We start from the raw sequence: 18379 nt of genomic DNA on the forward strand, positions 1-18379 counted from the left end.
GTCTTTGAACAAAGTCATCTTTTTTTTTTTCTTTTAGTAAATAGCAGCATCACTGTAATACAACACAAGATTTACAAAATGTTGGGAAAAATCCTAGGAGGACCCAATTATGTAAAGCCATCAGCTCTTACACCTTATGGATACACAGTAGGTAAGACCCAAATAATGTAAAAAATCATTTCATTAATATTAGAACATGGAAAAGAAATACCAGGAGCTTTAAAAAAAAAACTCTAAACATTAATATATTCATTCATTTTTGTTATATTGGCTTAAGATTCATTAATCTTGAATGGATTAATGAAGGTGATTGAATTTGGGCTTCTGTCTTGAAGAGATTGATAGTCATGTAGAGGTATTCACACATGTAATTGCTTCAGGATATCATGAGAAAGATACTGTAGAATACCTTGAGCGTTTAGGGGAGGCAGAAGGATCAAGGCAAGCATCCTGAGGGTGATATTGGAGCTGAGCTTTGTATAATGGCTGTGATTTTAAAACATCTGTAGTAAGTGGGGTGATACTTTTCAAGTTCTGTGAATGCTGGACAAAATATGGGAACATATGTTTGAGTAATGGGGAGGGAGACCGGTTTAATTAGAATATTTGAAGGTAAGAAGTGAGAAAGGAACTTCAAAGTCAAGTTGTCCCCAGATTGTGAAGGATCCTGAATGCTAGGTTAAGAAATCTAGACTTTTAGAAGGCTATTCAGGACCACTGAAGGTTTTTAGGAGTTGGGGAGAATGTAATCAGAAATGTGCATTAGGAAAATTTGGCTTCAATGATTGAAGTGAGAAGAGGTTGGAAGCAGGAGTGACACTGTGGGTCAGGAAGTTATTGCAGAAGTCTAGCAAAGAATATGGGTGCTGAATAAGAGTGGTGGCCAGGTAGCTTTGGGAGTGATAAAGAGAATGATTGCACTTGGGCCAAATATGTGGATTTTGAGGAAGTTGGAGAGAATTAGAGATTTTGAACATAGGTAACTAAGAGAACTGACAGATGTAAAGTCACAAAGAGAAGTAGGTTGGGAGTGGTGGTGTATGGATAAAAAGGTTAGTTTAGAATATGTTGACTTTGGGATACTAGTGAAAGAGAATAGGACATAGGAGGCTAGGGACCTGAGTTCAAATATATGACACCAGGTAAGTCACTTAATCTTTGACAGTTTCCTCAGCTGTAAAATGCGGATTATAAGGGCACCTACTTCACACAGTCGAGGGATCAAATTAGATGATTTTTGGAAAGCATTTAGCTAGTGCTCAGCACATAGTAGGTACTTAATGCTTGTTCCCGCCATCCCCCTCCCCTTTCCAACATCCCTGTTCACTTTCCTCCCCAGCCAATAAACCCCCATTACTAGATGGTCTTATTTAAATGGAATATCAGGAATGAGTATGAGGAATATTACAGAGGAGATTCTTACACATTGGAAGGAAGATTTTAGACTAGATGATTTCTTTTAATGATTTCTAAAGTTGACATATAATAAATGTCTTGTAGATTTAAAAATAGATTAATTTGTACTATTTCTAGCTTTGGATATATGATACAATTGGTCTTTTAGGATATGTAATATTTGCCAATAAAGAGTGAATTAGGATTTGACCAAGTCAGTGCTTCATTTTTCTTAATTGTGAAAGGATCATTAGTTTTAATGTTAGAAATTGACATATTAATCTTTAGAAAAGTGTGCTCTATTGGGCAGATTCTTCCAGGTAGCACTTGAGTTCTAGTTGCTTACTATAGTATTAGACTGAGTCAGGAAGAATTAAGTCCCACTCCCATGTCCATTTATTAGCGGGGTAATTAATTCTGAATAAGTTATGTATCTTTTCTTGAGTTTTAATTTCCTCATCTATCAACAAGAGGAGATATCACTTCACTCACAGAATAAAAAGGAATATATATAAAGTGCTTTGCAAATCCTGAAGCACCATGTGAATGTGTACTCTTATCATAACTTTTTGGAATACAGTATTTTTTTCCTACTTTTGTGGTCAGTGTTTATTCAAAATGTAAAATTAAGATTTAAGTATGATTAATATTTCTGTCTTTTTAATATCATCACCATCATTATAAAAGATTTACCTTGTCCATGATTATCATACTGCCTTACAGATTTTGAATATATCTTGGATAAAAAGAAAAAGCCTCTTCCTTATAGAAGTCAACTTGAGGTTTTGAATAAGCTTTCATGTGTACACTGGGGACCAGATACTGATAACAGTAGGTCAGAACTGCCACCAGGAACACAAAGGTAAATTGTATTCATATTTTAGATTGTTACATCACAATTATATTATACAGTGGATTAATCAAGTAACTCTGTGCTATATTTTTGTGTAAATTAGCTTGTCAGCTACAAGTAATTTAAATGGGAAATTTTGGTGTTCTAATTCCTTTTATTTTTGTTATTTTAAAACAACCTTTTGCATAGAATAGGTATTTGTGTTTGTTCAATTGAGTTGAAAACATTTTTGTTACTTGTAAACTTCTAATTATCCCGTGTCTTATTGCAACATCAAAAGTAAATGTTCTTTATTATTCCATATAGGGTTGCTTTGGAATTCTTGGATTCACGAGCATTTTGTAAAAACATTTCCCACTTAAAAGGAAGATCTGCTATGAAAAAAAGACATCTGGAAATTTTGGGCTATCGTGTGATTCAGGTATTGTGCAAACTCAAAATATCCTGCTATAAAAACTAAATTACTTGGGAGCCCTGCATATAAATGTTGTATTTTTCTAATATTTAGCACACTTCCTATTATACAGTAAGTGCTCAGTAAATGCTAGTTGACTTATTGCTGTTTTATCCTAATATGAATATGATATCCTAATAAGCATATTTTGATATGAAATGGGAAGAATTATTTCATTAATTTGAAAATTCTATTCTGTTTCATATTTAAAAATTTTTTTTTTTCTTCCCTATTCCATATTTTGAAAAAACAGAAAATTCTTATTTCCTCAGTTGTTATTTTCTTTGGAAAACATGTTGACTTGATAGCAGAAGGATCTACTATAGAATTAAAAGGATCATCAATACATATCTAGAGCTGGAAAGAACTTCAGAGGCCATCTAGTCCTCTCTCCAACCCCCTGACTTCTCCCTTTATCCTTTACCCCTGTAGTAGCAGTCACATAAGGTACTAGGAGACAGAGGCAGAATTTGAAACCAGGTCTTCTGATTCTGAAGTCAGAGCTCTTTCCCCTGAAGGGGTAAGGCTGAAAGACAGCTTAAGTGCACTAAAGAAAATGCTCAGTATTACTCTTCAGGAGAAGTGAAGAAGAAAGCTAGCAGAGGTAACAGAAAGAGGTATTCATAAGAAACATAATCCTATTGCCAGAGATATGTGGGATATTATATGAACCAAATTCTTGCTAGAGTTCTGCTTCATAGCAGCTTTATCTCTTATTTTTAAAAAACAGGTTATATATCTGAATCTAAATACTGAAGTAAAAGTAATCTGAATCTTCTCTCTTACAGATCCCTTATGTGGTCTGGAATTCTATGGAATTATCAACAAAGAATGCTCGGATGGAGTATTTGAGAGAGCATCTGTTTGCAGAAGCCAAATCATAATTAGTTTTTAAATTTATGATATACCTCATTGTAGACTTAAATCATAATAGCAAATATAAACTTAATTAAAAAACAGCATTGTGAAATATTTAAGACTAATTTTTAAAAGAATGTTACTGTGTAACAAACTTATAGGTCTTCAAATAGAGATTTTTAAAAATTGCATACCTTTTCCCATGAAGCACTGTTAAGTTCTTTTGGTATGAAAGTCATGTATCTTTTTGACTTAGTAATGAATTGTTAATTATACCTGAATATATTTTTTTGAAGAGCATTGTAATCAATCAGGCAGTTTATTGGTATCTGAGGAATCAGATGCCAGTAGTTTTCTATTTGCTTCAAATCAGGGATCGGGATTGTACAAGCTTTCTTCTTAGTCTTGCCCAAATATATATGATATTTTGTGATGTTCAATTTGCCAATTATTATTGAATGTCATAGTAATTGAAAATATTTTATCAACACTATTGTTATAATTGCATGTATTTTACACCTTTTTTTGTAACCATCCTGGTCAGAATTTTCAGTTTTATTTATAAAGCAAAGATGTGCTAAAATATAACCTTTAAACCAGTTAATGACTATATGAAGAAGCTCAGAGAGAACAAAGTTAAGAGTCATCAGGCCGATATGTCACTATGCCATTTTAATGCCATTTAAAATAATTTTTGCTCTGATTCTGATGCAGCCCGTACAAAAAAAAAAAGTCTTAAAATTACATATGTGTTTTTATCAGATAGTTACAGTTAATTTAATCCATCACATTTGTTCCTAAACTGACATTAGATTGTTTTTCTTACATGTGATCATTGCCAAGTGCTAGATACTGATCTAAGGTATCAAATCAGTTATTTCTGTGTCCTGTAAAGAAAAGGTGTCAATGTTCTAGCTCAGTGGGGATCTGAATTAGCCTAAAGTCAGAAGTAAAATCAATAGTATTTCAGAAAGGAAGCAATCTAATTCTAAAAATAGTCCTAAGGTTTCTGGTGAAATGGCTCATGCAGAGAAGTCTAGTCTCTTTATGAGAGCAAAATAAGACTGAGTAATTGAACAAGCAACAATAGTAAAGGTGTTGAGAGGATGTGTGTGTGTGGCTGTGGTGAGGAATGTTCATACTTTATACCTGAAGCCTAAGTAACATGAACACAATTTCCCCCGGAACTTCCACAATTTATGTGAAGAGCTCAAAGAATAATTTTTTTTTGTACTGCTTGCCACCTTATTATTTCCAAGCATCCATGTATGTAAAAACCCAACAAGGAACACATCATTCATTAGGCTAACAAATAAATCAGTTTCCTTATGGGTACTCTCTCTCTCTCTCCACCATGAGATAGTAGCTTATGGCTTCAGGATTAAGAGTTCCAGATTTTGAATTTTTAAAGATAAAATCATTGATTAATATTGGTAAACCAAAGGAAGTTGGAAATTGGAAAAGACTGCACAGGCTTGCAAAGAGAAGTAGGGAAAAAAAAGAAAACTTACACCTAACTATTTTACTTCAACTTTTTCCCTTAAGTGATGAAAAGAGCCTTTACTACACTCTTAAATATTTCTGAAATATCACATTATCATCTTTATTATTATGAAGCACAATATTAAAATTTCATTATTTTGATGTATTAAAATTGGTAGTAATTTTTGACTTGATATGGGAGAAATAGAGGGGTTTGGTTTGTTAAAAAAAAAAAAAAAAAAAAAAAGATATTTCATTCTCCAAACTTCAATTGTAATTGAAAATGAACATAGCAATAACCTGATGATGGAAATGATAAATATATATTCACAGACAATTTGAACTTACTATCTCTTTACAGACAATTGGATCAGACAGGTTACCAACAAGATTGTATAAATTCAATTTTATCTTTCATCTCCTTTTAGAAATCTTTATGATGACTGATTTTTACATTAAGAATATACTTTGATTCATTATCTACAAAAGTTGCCAACATTTCAGACAGTGACACAGTAAACAGTAGATTTCTATATAAATTTCTGTACAGTCTTTTAAAAACACAACAAATTAAAAATCCATAATCAAAAACTCCCACAATTATATTGTTACGTTTCTTATCTATAATTTAGACAGTTTGAAAAGATTGAAGCGTGTTGCCAGGCAGCTAGCTCCTGAGGCATAACGAATCTCCTTTAACATGCCAGTCCATTCTTTTTTATCATCTTCATATCTGTTTAAGGGATGACATTTAAATCAGTTAATACATATTTGAAAGTGATGCTGTTTTAATGGTTTATTATTTTACTAAGAAGAATTAAGTATGTGTTTATCCTTGAAGGCAACTGGATGAAAGATACCCTAGATGACTTTAAAGGTTGGTCACATGCCCATCTGAGTGACTTATTGTTTCCAAAATGCAGCCTGCTTTCAAGTAGTAGTTTAAGCTTGAGTGTTATCTACTGCTACTGTAATTAAGTTATTTCTTTTTCCTCTTTTAAATTATGAACTCAATATATCAATATGAACATTTCTATATACAGAGAACAGAAAAAAGATTCACATATGTGAAACATACGTCTTAACTGCTGTATCTAATTTTGTTCAATTAATAAGCATTTATTAAGCATCTATGTATTTAGCACTCTTGCTAGGTACTTGGATACAAAGGCTACAAAGGCTACAAATAAAACAGTCCCTATCTGTTAAGCATTCAGGTAAGCAAAGACTGAAAGCAAATAAATGTGAGTCCATTAATTGAATCAATAATTTTTATGTTTGAGTCTAGTGTTTTGTGTGGACTAGTGGCTTTATCTTTATAATGTACTACTGACATTGAAATTCATTCCTCATATGCATATTTGTTGGTACCATACATAACACATAATCTTAGAAAGTTGCCTGGAGCCCCAAGAAGTTAAGTGCTGCCTGAATAGATTATATGATAGGGACAAAACTTGATGCCAGGTCTTTTTCTTTACACACACACACACATCATGTTGTGATAAAAAACATAGATCTTCTAACACCAGCCCCCCCCCCCCAAAAAAAAAAAAAAAACTAGGTAAAATAAGGTTTCAAAAAAAGTAAACCAGTCTGTATTCAGATACAATCAGTTCTTTCTCTGGGTATGGATAGTATTTTTCATGATAAGTCCTTCAGAATATCTATAAATCACTGCATTGATGAGAATAGCAAAGTCATTCACAGCTGATCTTCCAAAACAGTGGAATTACTTTGTACATAGTATATTTCATTTTACATGAGCTCATGAAGGACTTTTCAGGTTTTTCTGAGAGCACTCTGTTCCTCATTTCTTAAAGAATAATAGTATTCCATCATAATTACATACAATTTATTCAGCCATTCCCCAATTGATGGGCATCTCATATTCTTTGTCCTGAGAAAAGAGCTACTATAAAATATTATTGTACAGATAGATTCTTTAGAGAAAAAAAAAAAAACCTCTTTTAGGATTCATGCCTAGTAATGGTATTGTTAAGTCAAAGGATATTAATGATTTTGTAGCCCTTTGGGCATAGTTCAAAACTTTTAATCATTTATCAATTGGGGAATGGCTCATATTTTTTTATAAATTTTATTCAGTTCTCCAGGTCTTTTTGACTTCAAGACACCTGTAGTGTCTCATCAAGAGAACTGGTCTTAATAATATCTCTCTCTTTTTTTTTTTTTTTTTTTTAAATTTTGGCTGAAGCAATTGGGGTTAAGTGACTTGCCCAGGGTCACACAGTTATAAAGTGTTAAGTGTCTGAGATCAAATTTGAACTCATCCTCCTAACTTCAGGGCTGCTGCTCTATCCACTGAGCCACCTAGCTGTCCCAGGTCTTAATAATCTCAATAATTATTTTAACTCTTCACTTTCATCATCATCATAGCTGAAAAATTGCTCTTTTTTACTTAACAGTTTTTGACTGTTCTTTGAAGGTTTTTTTTACTCTGAGTTTCGGAACTTGATGGCAGTTGAGAATTGCTCTCTATCTAAAAGTGCTTCCTAAGCAAAAGATGTAAAATGATAATGATGCAAAGTTAACTAGAACCCAGGCAAGATACGCACCATCAGATTTAATTTCTTTAATGCTTCAAAAACTAATTCTCAGATGGCAATAAGACCACAAGGAAAATCTGTATGCCATATAAACAACTGTGTCCTCCTTATGCAAGCAAAACTTGGTGCCCAATGTTCTTTATAAGATGGCTCTAAACTATTAACTAATGGAGAGTTTATTATTAACATACAGAAAGATTGTATAGAACCTGGGGCAAGAAATTAACTTAAGGAATAATTTTAATAGTTTAAAGGAAATGTGACTACATTTAAGCAACAGGAGGTTTAAGGTTAAATGAGGCCTGGATAATTGGAGTTTCCAATTAGGTTGTTTCTGTCTGCAGCTGATAAAATATAGAAAATCTTTGTTTTTTGGAACAGTTTCAAGAGAAAACAAAGAGGATGGAAACTTCCAAGTTATGAGAAGAAATTACAGTATTTTCAGTATCAAGGTTTGGAATGTGATGCTCAGAAGTGGACATTTTTATCTGGTTTAATCATTATAGGCTTAGGAATTCAAGAACAAATCAATTTGAGGCAAAGTTTGTCAGCATCATAGGCTTAAAGTTAAAACTTTGCTCTCTCAAACACATTGCAGAAAAGTCTCTCTTAACTTTCTCCCCCATTTTTGAAAGATGATACCTGTAAAGTGAGTGATCTCCTTTTATTACCTACCTATGCTTGGATAGTATTTTTCCTTTTGTTGTTCTTTTTGCTCAGTTCTTTTGTTGTTCTTTTGCTCAGTCTTTCCACTTTGTCTGAGATGTTCAAGGTCCCTTGTTTTTGTTTTTTTTTATTTCCAGGTCCCAGTAGGGATCATGAAATTTCCCATGAGATTTAAAATTGTTCATTTTCTCTCTACTCTGCATTTTCTTATGATATCATTAATAGTTACAGAGCCTCAGTTACCCGATCACTTCCAAAACCTTCATTGCCCCCATCTTCTTTCATCATCTTTCTCCTGCTTCTTGTCTTAATGTCAGATCCTCTGTTAATTGCAGTCTTTTTTCCTTTTTTGACTGTCTCAAGGTACTCCTGTCTCCAAAAGCTTCATATTTCAGTAAACCCCTCCTCCTGTTTTTTTGATCATTTTAGAAACTTATTTGCAAAATCATTAGCTATGTCCCATTCCTATGCATAATGACAATAAGGCCATAAGGAAAATTCAGAGCTGTTCTCTATATACACATTTAGATTTAATTATGCAGATTACTCTCAGATTTACCTATCTGGTCTAAATGCTCTCCTTTTTATATTTGTAGCATTCCCAACATTTAGTTTAACAAATAGAGTGCTGGACTTGAAGTGAGGAAGACCTGGTTCTGAATCTTGCAGGTGTTATTATATCCCCATTTTACAAATGAGGAAACTGGCATTTAAAAAATGCTTCAAATCTGATTCTAGACTGTTTCCATGCTGAATACAAAATGCTCCAAACACATTCAGTGCTCTCGCACAACTGGTCTCACTATATAGCAGTCCATCTCCTTTCTCTTTGTCTTCTCCAAAAATATTAGAAACTCAGGCCCAGTTTTAATTATCAGGCTACTAGCTTTCCAGTTTGCCAATTTAAAATTTGTACTGGTTTAAGAACATACTATGTCCTCTTTGCCTTTTCACTGCTATTAAACTTCCATGATATATATATTTTAAATTTTCATGATATTCTTATTAAGACTCTCATGTGTATACCTTAATTTGAAAGGCAGCTCAAGCTCAGTACAGAAGTGCAGATCACAGACTTGAGAACCTGACAACTTTAAACTGTAAATTTTGCTAATGACATCTCTGTTACACTCAATAGCATTAGTACTTCCTTTAGACTACTTTTCTAATGCTAGGTATTTGTTAAATCGCTCACAGAGCCCTTATAGTAACCTCTATAAGGAAATCTGATATGAAACTTTGAAATCAAAGTGATTTTAACTTTTTCCATAGAATTATTTATTTCTTATGCATAGGCATGAAATCTGGAAAATTTAGTTGAGTAATATGAAGAAGCCAAATTTATATAAAGAATTTAACATCCTGTCTGAAAGTAAAACATCTTGCTATAATATTTATAGGCATTTTATCTTTTTTTTTCTTCTTTCAAATGATTTTTCTTATTATCTAAATTAACCACCTTCCACTAATTCAAGTTCTCTTTAAATCAGAATCAATGTTTAATTTATAACTATATGGAATACTCTAAAGGCCAAATAAAGAATGTTAGCAATCTAATGTAAAAAGAATGTGGAAGCTGTAGACCTGGCTTAGATTCTTAGTTGTATAACTTAAGCCTTTCCAAGCCTCAATTTTATCATCTATAAAATGTAACACTAATGTCCTCACACAGGTGTTTTGAAAATACAATAAAGTAAAATAGATAACAAAACATTGTATAAAGTATAATGTGCTATAGAAATGGCAGCTCTCAGCTAAGTAATTTTAGAAACAGCATTAACTCACTTTCCTAAAGAACTATTATAATACTGACATTACAATTTATAGTCAGATTAGTGGCCCAAAAATTAAATTTGGGTTCTAAGAGTATGTAGCTTACTACTGAGAAGTAGCTTACTTGCTAAAAGAATCTGTTCATTCATTTGTAGAAAATTATTTTTCTTTCATTAGATTTAGGTGACAACACATGGATGAAAACTATCAGAAAAATTGGAGTAAATAGAACTCACTTCCATATATCATTGACTTCCGTGGGTGCAAATTCTTGGGATTCAAGTTGAACCATAGCAAATCCACCGATAGCATAAAGAGATCCAGCCATACTGACTAAACTGATAGAACTTCTCTCTTGGGGAAATTCAGGCATTACTTCCCACCTAAGCAAAGAAAAAAAAAGAAAATCAATGTCAGCCAGAAATCTAAAGCAAACAGTAACTTATAAGCACTGGTAAGATCTAACATACTCACTTATTGGTGGTGAGATCAAAAGCTTCAACTGAAGCGGAAAGGCCATCTTCTGTGACACCTCCTGCAATCACAATTTTGCCTTTATGGATTGCCACTCCAAACATGGAACGAGGGGTTTTCATTGGGGCCAAATCTTTCCAGTCTCCTTTTTTGGAGTTGTAAATAAATACCCTATTTGTACATTTTCTATAAAAAATGAACATAAATGAGATTATTCAGTCTCTTGAATTTTTAAAAAAGGCAGCTGAGTAGCCAATTCCTTTGTTAGTTTTCATATGAAATATGGTATTTGGTAAGAGGAGACAGACAAATGATTATAATGCTGCTATCCAAAGTGTTCTTAATTTGTACTTGGGTCACTTGGTCATCAGTTAAGAATAATCCCTGACAGCATACTGTATCTTACCTGTGCCACACTTGTAAAATGATAATAGTGGAATGACATTCTCAGTTAAAATCTCTAGATGCTGTGCAAATGAAAATAGTTTGTTTTATAATTTTAGAAATTAATTTTTATAGCCACCAGCCAAAGACTTCTTAGACCTCTGATTATATGTCAACAGACTATGATTTCATTAACAAGGGCACTTTTCTTCAACAATGTAGTTTGTATCCTACCCATGTCTTCTTGGGCTATATGATTCTTGTCTGTGTGTTTCTTAAGTTTTCCATAAAGGATCCACCTATTGTATTAGCTGCCTTTCTCAGGTTCTTTTAGTACATCCTAGATATAAAGTGCAACCCTCAGGCTGTTCATCTGTTATCTCTCCTTAATCCTGCTGCATGACCAGCCTCTCTCCTTTTCCAGTTAAACATATAAATTATATGATTGACAATATGCTATAGCTTGCTTATTCCTAATTGTTTTTCTTTTGTGCTTTGGTTTATGTGAAACCAAGTTGCTATTGTATCATGAGAAAAATGCAGATGTTATAGAGATGGAGTTTTGTGCCAGGAGAATAGCTAGGGACCATCAAAGCACTATGAATTTTTCCCAGTTGTGATCCAGCTTGATTTCTTCCTTTGATTTCAATTCTAGACCCAACTTATTATTTATGCAATGTATCTATCTAAGCATCTGTCTAAAGCATATAAGTAGACCAAACCAACATTGCTTGTGCAATCTTGTGGCACAATCTTTGTTCTTAGGCAATATTGTCTTTTTTGTTTTTCCCACATGGATTCCTAGGATCCACTCTCTAACTTAAAAATTCTTGATACACTGTGTATTTGTCGATAGTTAAGTGAAATAGTTAAATTCTGAGTTTTAAATTTTTTTTTTTTTTAATAGGATCAGATAGGAAGCAGCTCACGGACTGGTGCTAAAGCATTCTAATCCATATCTTCCATGAAGAGTTCTTTCATTATTATATGAAAGGGGTTTTTATACCCTTTCTTCCAGCATTCTATTAGACCATTCAATATACTTTAGGAAATTTTAAATTTTAATATAAGACTTCTGCCAGAATATGCACAACATTCTACATTACTTTTTTTTCAGATTCCTTTATATCTCTATTGACAATAAGTTAGAAAATTTCATTTTGGTGTCAACATACAATTTAAAAATTTTACCTTTTACACAACTAAATAAGGATTTCCCATTTTAGAAATACAAATTCAAAATAAGAAAGGAAGGCTATTTTATAATACTTTTCTCAGTATAAATCACAAAGAAATTTTAGAGAACTTACTTGTCATCTGTCTTTCCTCCCAGACAATATATCATTCCATTATGTGAAACCACATTATGACCGTAGACTTTGATAGGAAGCTTTTTTACTTCATTCCACTTTATAGACCTATATAATTAGAAGTTGAGAGGATGTATGTACTTTGACTAAAAATAAAGGGTTTTAAAAATATAAAAGCCATAGTAGTAGGCACTTAATAATACTTGAATACTTTATGAAAATAGAATACTAAACTTACACAGGATCAAAGCATAAAACTGAATCCAATGAAGCCTCTGTTTGAAGATCTTTGCCAGCGACTACATAGATTTTGTCATCTGCTTCTCCCAGACCAAAGAGACATCTGGCTGATGGAAGAGGGGGAAGTCCAACCCATTCAGATGCTACATTATCAAACTGAAAAAATGATATATTAAGGAGGTTATAGAAGTGGGTAGTGAAAATATTCAAGGCTGTACTATGTATATTTGACAGTATATTAAGGCATTTAAAATTGAAACACACACACACATACACACTCACATCATACACACAAAACACCTCTCCCCCCAAAAAACCCTCAAAGCATTACATCTATGAATTATTTTAAAAAACGTTTTTAAAAGGCATAGTCAATTATAGTAACTAATATTAACAGAATCAACTTCAGGATCCTACAGGAAACAGAAAATCTAGTAGTATCACTAACCATATTTAAAGTTATTCTTTTCCTTTCCTGATTTTTAAAAATTTTGCTTACTCTTCTGACAATACTTTTAAAAAATAAGAACATTTAGTTCTTTTAAAAAATTGCACTAGATCTGTGATTTATTTGGCATAGGTAACTCCTGTTAAAAGAAACTTCTCCACCAATACAAATCTGAAATTCCTCTGCATTGATTGATTGATTGATTTGCCCAGGATTACAAAACCAATAGTTTTAAAGCAGGATTAAACCAGTTACTGAATTTTACAGATTAGCTCTCAATCCATTCTACCATGCTGCCCCTCATGGTATAGTAGATATAGCACTGAGTCTCGATTAAGGAAACCTGAGTTTAAATCTGGCATCAAACACTAGCTGTATGATCCTCTTTAATCTCTGTTTATCTCAGTTTCTTTAACTGTATGGTTGTGAGAATTAAATGATATAATTGTAAAGTGCTTAGCATAGTACCTGGCACAAAGTAGGCCCAAATAAATGCTCTTTTCCTCCTTTCCTCTTCTGAGACATGAGAATAATTAAAAAATTGTGGAGATATGAAGTCATATGAAATGTACCTAATTCTTAAGGGGAAAGTGTAATAATCAGTAAGGATATCTGTGATCCCAGGAATCTAACAGCTAAAGGGTTACCAGGCAGCATTTCAGTTTTGAAAGGTTTTTATCGTGCTAGCTAAAATTAGCATTTCCCCTAAGCCAGTATCCATACCAGTTGCACCTATCGCTCAGTTCATTGGACAGCTGGAGAATTAAGCAAGTTTTTCATTCCTTAGGGTTTTTTTTTCTTTCTCATTTTTAACTTTGTAAGTGTTCTGTTTGTAGTTTTATGTATATTGACTCATATCAATCTCAGTTGGATTTATCTTAAAGTCTGTAGCTTAAAGTAATTTGAAATATACTTTTCTCTCTTTTCTGCTTTAAGTTAACTTTTTATTTTGGCTATACCTACAATTCTTAAGTTAACTTCTCTATTTCTTTGCATAAAATTGAAATGGAATGATGCTGGTTTGATCAGGATCAGGATTAAAATGAGGAAATTTTAGGATTTTGCTTTTAATTTCTAATTGAGGCAAACAGGTCTAAGTGTCTTGCCCAGGGTTACACATCTAGTATCTCAAGCTGGATTTAAACTCATGGAGTCTTCATTATTCTAGGTACAGCATTCAATCCACTATTCCTCGGTGCTTATTACATTTGGATAAAAAACTTATATTTCCACTGTTTGTTTATAATTAGGAACTAAGCTATTGCAACAGTACTGTTTTAAACAAACATTAAAATAATAGAATACTAAGCACCAAATCTTCAAATAGTCCTGACAGAAATGCTAATTTTTAATGAACTTTTACCATCAAATCTTCCTCTGATTATAATCTGTGCCACCACATTGCTTTTTTGGATATAATAAGAGAGCGATGGTGGCAAGGAGTTAGGGACCATAGCTGAATTATTATTCATAACTGCTTTTGGAATGAAGAAAGGTCATTATTTAGGCTTATAGAATAAAAAATGAGGACAGCAAAAAAAGGAAAGAGCAGGCAGGAAATTAAAAGGTCTTAGAGGTAACCTTGGGTAGTGAACAAAAACTCTGGACCTCCATGTCTGAGGAAGATTTGACTCAGATCTTGCCTTAGATACTTAATAGGTATAACCAAGGGTAAGTAAATCATTTAATCTGAGATTGTTTCCTCATCTGTAAAATTGGGATTGAAAACAGTTGTTTTATATAGGTTTATAGGATCCAAATGAAATAATGTATGCAAAGAATTCTGTAAATGTCAAAGTGTAAAGGGTCAGTTACTATCATTATAGTAAATGGAAATGGGAACCAGTTCTAGATGAAGTTCAACTAAGACTTATATGAAATAAAGCTTTAGCAAAGTCAAATATTTTTTTCAGAATTAATCTAGAGATACAATTATTTTTCCTGATGTAATAGTGGTCTTCAATTTTGTTAGTCTTAATCAGTGGATTGCTTATTCAGTGAATCATTAGATTCTTTTGTGCATGATCACAGCCACTGTCATTGAATTTATTCATTCTGAAACTGATGTCATTGCTGAATCTAAAATTGGGAAACTGATAATACTTTAAAAAAATTATTGCATTCAGATGCTGATGATGAGTATGATCCTATGTATGCTATGGAAAGAAATATTTCATTTTGCAATGAACTTCTCTGGAATTACGGAAATCAAGAAAAGATGTGTGTTATTTAAGCACTTACAAATAGTGATATGATATAACTATGGTTAAAACTAGTATTTTAAAAATGTCACATATTTTTAAATACTCTATGAAATTAACTTTGAGATGCTATTTTTACTTTGTCATTTTAACTTAAATGCTTATCCATTCTCTGCCTTACTTAGTCTCAGCCAAACAACATAGAAGCTCATAAACTAGAGCAGTAGTGTTGGTAATATTAAAGTTGTTAAGCCATTCATTTAATTTAAAACCATTAGTTATTTAATCATATGTAAACACCTTTCTTTAAACAAATGGTTTTTCAATATTTTAAATCACATGCTTCTCAAACTATGTGTATTAAAATACAAAGTCTCTAGTTTCACAAGCCACATTGTCACATTGATATAAAAATACTAAGGTGTTTATAACCTTAAAAAATACTGATGCTATGAAAATTAAGAATTCTAAATATGCTTAATTAAAATTAGCACAAATAGGTAATTTATTTCTAGGAAATAATTAATCAAAACATGGAATATATAAGCTACACTTGTTTGTTTACAGTAAGACTCAATTTTGGCAATAATCATAACAAAAAAAAAATCATGGATGACATTTCATCTCTAAATATAAAGATTTTCCAGACCCATTGTTCAAAATATCTCATGGAGTCTTGAAGTGATAGATCACTATCTGACCAATTATTTTTATTTGCATGAATTATATAAATCACTTTTCTTTAGAAAATATTAAACAAATTTTAAGAAAATCAAGCCAGACTAAATTTAAGTTCGCCAATAATGGTGTATTTTAGTAGCATCCTAAGAATGCTATGTAAAGAATTATAACCAGTTTATCAATGGCTACGTCTAATTATATTTGACGTGTCTAACCGACTTATTTCAATGTATGGATAATTCTCAAACATCATTTAATTTTTAATTGCAACTCCATTCCTTATGAAATCTTTTACAAGAAATGTCAAAAAATTAACTAAACTGATGAAAAGTTTCACCTCTCCTTCTTGCCTGTGCTTACATTTTAGTAAACATATTAGAGAGATGTTAAAGGATTTGTGGAACAATGATAAACAAATAGTCTGAATAATCCCCAAGTTAGATCATTAGCTCTTGAATAAAAGAGAGCTCTCTCTCTAAGCCCCTATTTGCACAGCAATAAAGAGGTTTCTACCTGAAAGAAGTAGGATTGTAGAGGCTGATCCTTGTTTTCTTCATCTACATACAATCCTCCTACAACATACACTTGATTTTGTTTGGTGACTATGCTGGAATGGTTTCTGGGAATCTGCTCAGCCAGTGCAGCAAGGTAACATTCATTTTCTGTGGGGTCATAAGCCACTGCAGCTGTGTCATTAATCAAAAGAATGAGGTCTTTCACAAACATTCCATGCCTCGGGATATCGTTCAGATATCCAGGAAGCAAATCTTCATCACCCACATCACCATTTACCTCCCCAGTACCAGTCTTCTCTGCAGTTTTGTTAGGCTCAGGAAGCTTTCCTGCAAAAGCATCTTTTAGAATTTTGATTTTTTTCTGCAGATCAGAATTGCTTTTAATTATATCATCCTTCTCAACATGATCTTTGAAATATTTTTCTGTCATAAGGCGAAAACGGATACAATCAAATACTTCCCCAAGATTTTTCACCCGGTTTTCTTTGTCTGTTCGGACCCATTTCATTACTGCTTCAAACACTGCTTCTTCCTTTTCAACATTTAAGCCGTCATTTGAAATAACCGAGATCAGTTCCTGGGGAGAAAGTTGCATAAAGTCCTCTTCTTTGCAAATCTGTATAAAGCGATCAGACACAAATTCACGAGCAGATATCGCAAGTCTTGGGCAGTCAAGAAGAAGACCTAATCTCAGGATGGCTAGACAGTTACCAGGAGCAAGTCTTTTCTGAAGATAGGAAACGCAGACAGTGAACACTGAGGGGATCTGAAAGCGGCTAGCCAAGGCAAAAATATCTTGCACATTTGTATCATTGAGATCAATACTGGCTGAATAAAGGTATTTGATGATTAAATCCAATATGGCAGGGTCCACATTATCTAGTACTACCTCCTTTTTTTTCTCCTCATCAATTTCAGATAAGAAATACTCACGGAAATAAGGGCTACAAGCTGACAATATCAGTCGGTGGCAAGGAAGACTTTTGTCACCTGCTTTTAAGGTGCAATCGATGAATTTTTTCTCATCCAGGAGATCTTTTAGACCATCCTGAAGAAGGGTGGACTGGTAAAGCCGCAGTTCCTCTGCGAGTTCCCGCTGGGAATCCATTTTGTGAGTAACCTGGGTAAGGAAGGGGAAACTGAAGGCCTTAGCTCTGTGCAGCACACAGGTCTAGCAGTAAAAAAGGCAGTTATCAATGTGCTTTGCTTAGCTTGAAGCCTTTGCAATTTAATCCTGCTGGTAGCTAAATATAGATACCCACTCTCACAACTGGAATTTGGAATGGCTAGTTTAGAAAGAAGGGTTGTTCTTGCAGCTGTTATAGATTGAAAAAAGCAACTGGAACTTTTTGTCACTAAGGAGACAGCTATGAAACAAGACCTTTAAATTAAGTGGAAGGGCAAAAGTATATAAAATATTAGTAAATAGGTGAATAGGGATAAAAGAAATTTTCTAAATATAATGAGAAAATTACAAAAATGAGTCATTCCTCAAAAATTTTTACCAGGGAAAGTGGCCCTTTGAATTAATGATGCATCAGTCATAGGAGGATGAGATATGTCTGGATCAATCAGCTACTTTAAAACTCTGATCTCATACAGTTTAAGAAATATAGCATGAAGAAATATTTTGTAACAATTTTCCTACAAGTTTCTAATTAAAACAGCATAGAATTTTTTCTTTAAAAGAAATTATGATTTTAGGTATGATTTTTAAATTGATCCTTAAAGTAATTTTAAAGATCCAACTGAATTGTAAATAATGGAGAGAAATCATTAATCACTTTTTCCCTATGACATTCTGAATTATCTTTAATTTTAAATAGAAAATTTATAAGGATAGTTATAGTTTACAAATATTGAAAAGGTTTTTATAAAATATTGAAAAGATAAAAGCATTCCATTCTTTGACATTACAGAAACTTTACACTCATTTGAAGATTGCACAGAATTATAGTTATGATCACATTTATAATTTGAAAATCATTTTTCTAAAGCAAACTGACAATTTTGAAAGGGTATGAGACTATAAATGATTCAACTTTTTACTGCTGTCAGGTAAAAATACTTTAAATGGC

The 18379-nt window shown here is 32.7% G+C and overlaps 2 protein-coding genes across 8 annotated transcripts in view; one reads left to right on the forward strand and one right to left on the reverse strand.

Moving 5' to 3' along the window:
- Positions 1-5289, forward strand: part of FASTKD1 (FAST kinase domains 1) — a 58171-nt gene extending 52882 nt beyond the window's left edge. For all 5 annotated transcript variants that reach the window (XM_023499270.2, XM_023499272.2, XM_012544792.3 and 2 more), the window contains 4 exons: positions 38-151; positions 2119-2257; positions 2555-2669; positions 3491-5289. In XM_023499270.2, coding sequence (XP_023355038.1) covers positions 38-151; positions 2119-2257; positions 2555-2669; positions 3491-3586 — 464 coding nt within the window. In that variant the 3' untranslated portion in view covers positions 3587-5289. The remainder of the gene's footprint in view (positions 1-37; positions 152-2118; positions 2258-2554; positions 2670-3490) is intronic.
- BBS5 (Bardet-Biedl syndrome 5) overlaps positions 4972-18379 on the reverse strand; it is a 34897-nt gene continuing 21489 nt past the window's right edge. For all 3 annotated transcript variants that reach the window (XM_031960500.1, XM_031960501.1, XM_031960503.1), the window contains 6 exons: positions 16300-17421; positions 12455-12612; positions 12217-12324; positions 10523-10708; positions 10285-10431; positions 4972-5775 (listed from right to left, as the gene is read on the reverse strand). In XM_031960500.1, coding sequence (XP_031816360.1) covers positions 5664-5775; positions 10285-10431; positions 10523-10708; positions 12217-12324; positions 12455-12612; positions 16300-17421 — 1833 coding nt within the window. In that variant the 3' untranslated portion in view covers positions 4972-5663. The remainder of the gene's footprint in view (positions 5776-10284; positions 10432-10522; positions 10709-12216; positions 12325-12454; positions 12613-16299; positions 17422-18379) is intronic.

Source organism: Sarcophilus harrisii, chromosome 3 (genome assembly GCF_902635505.1).
Source record: "Sarcophilus harrisii chromosome 3, mSarHar1.11, whole genome shotgun sequence".
Taxonomy (NCBI): Eukaryota; Metazoa; Chordata; class Mammalia; order Dasyuromorphia; family Dasyuridae; genus Sarcophilus; species Sarcophilus harrisii.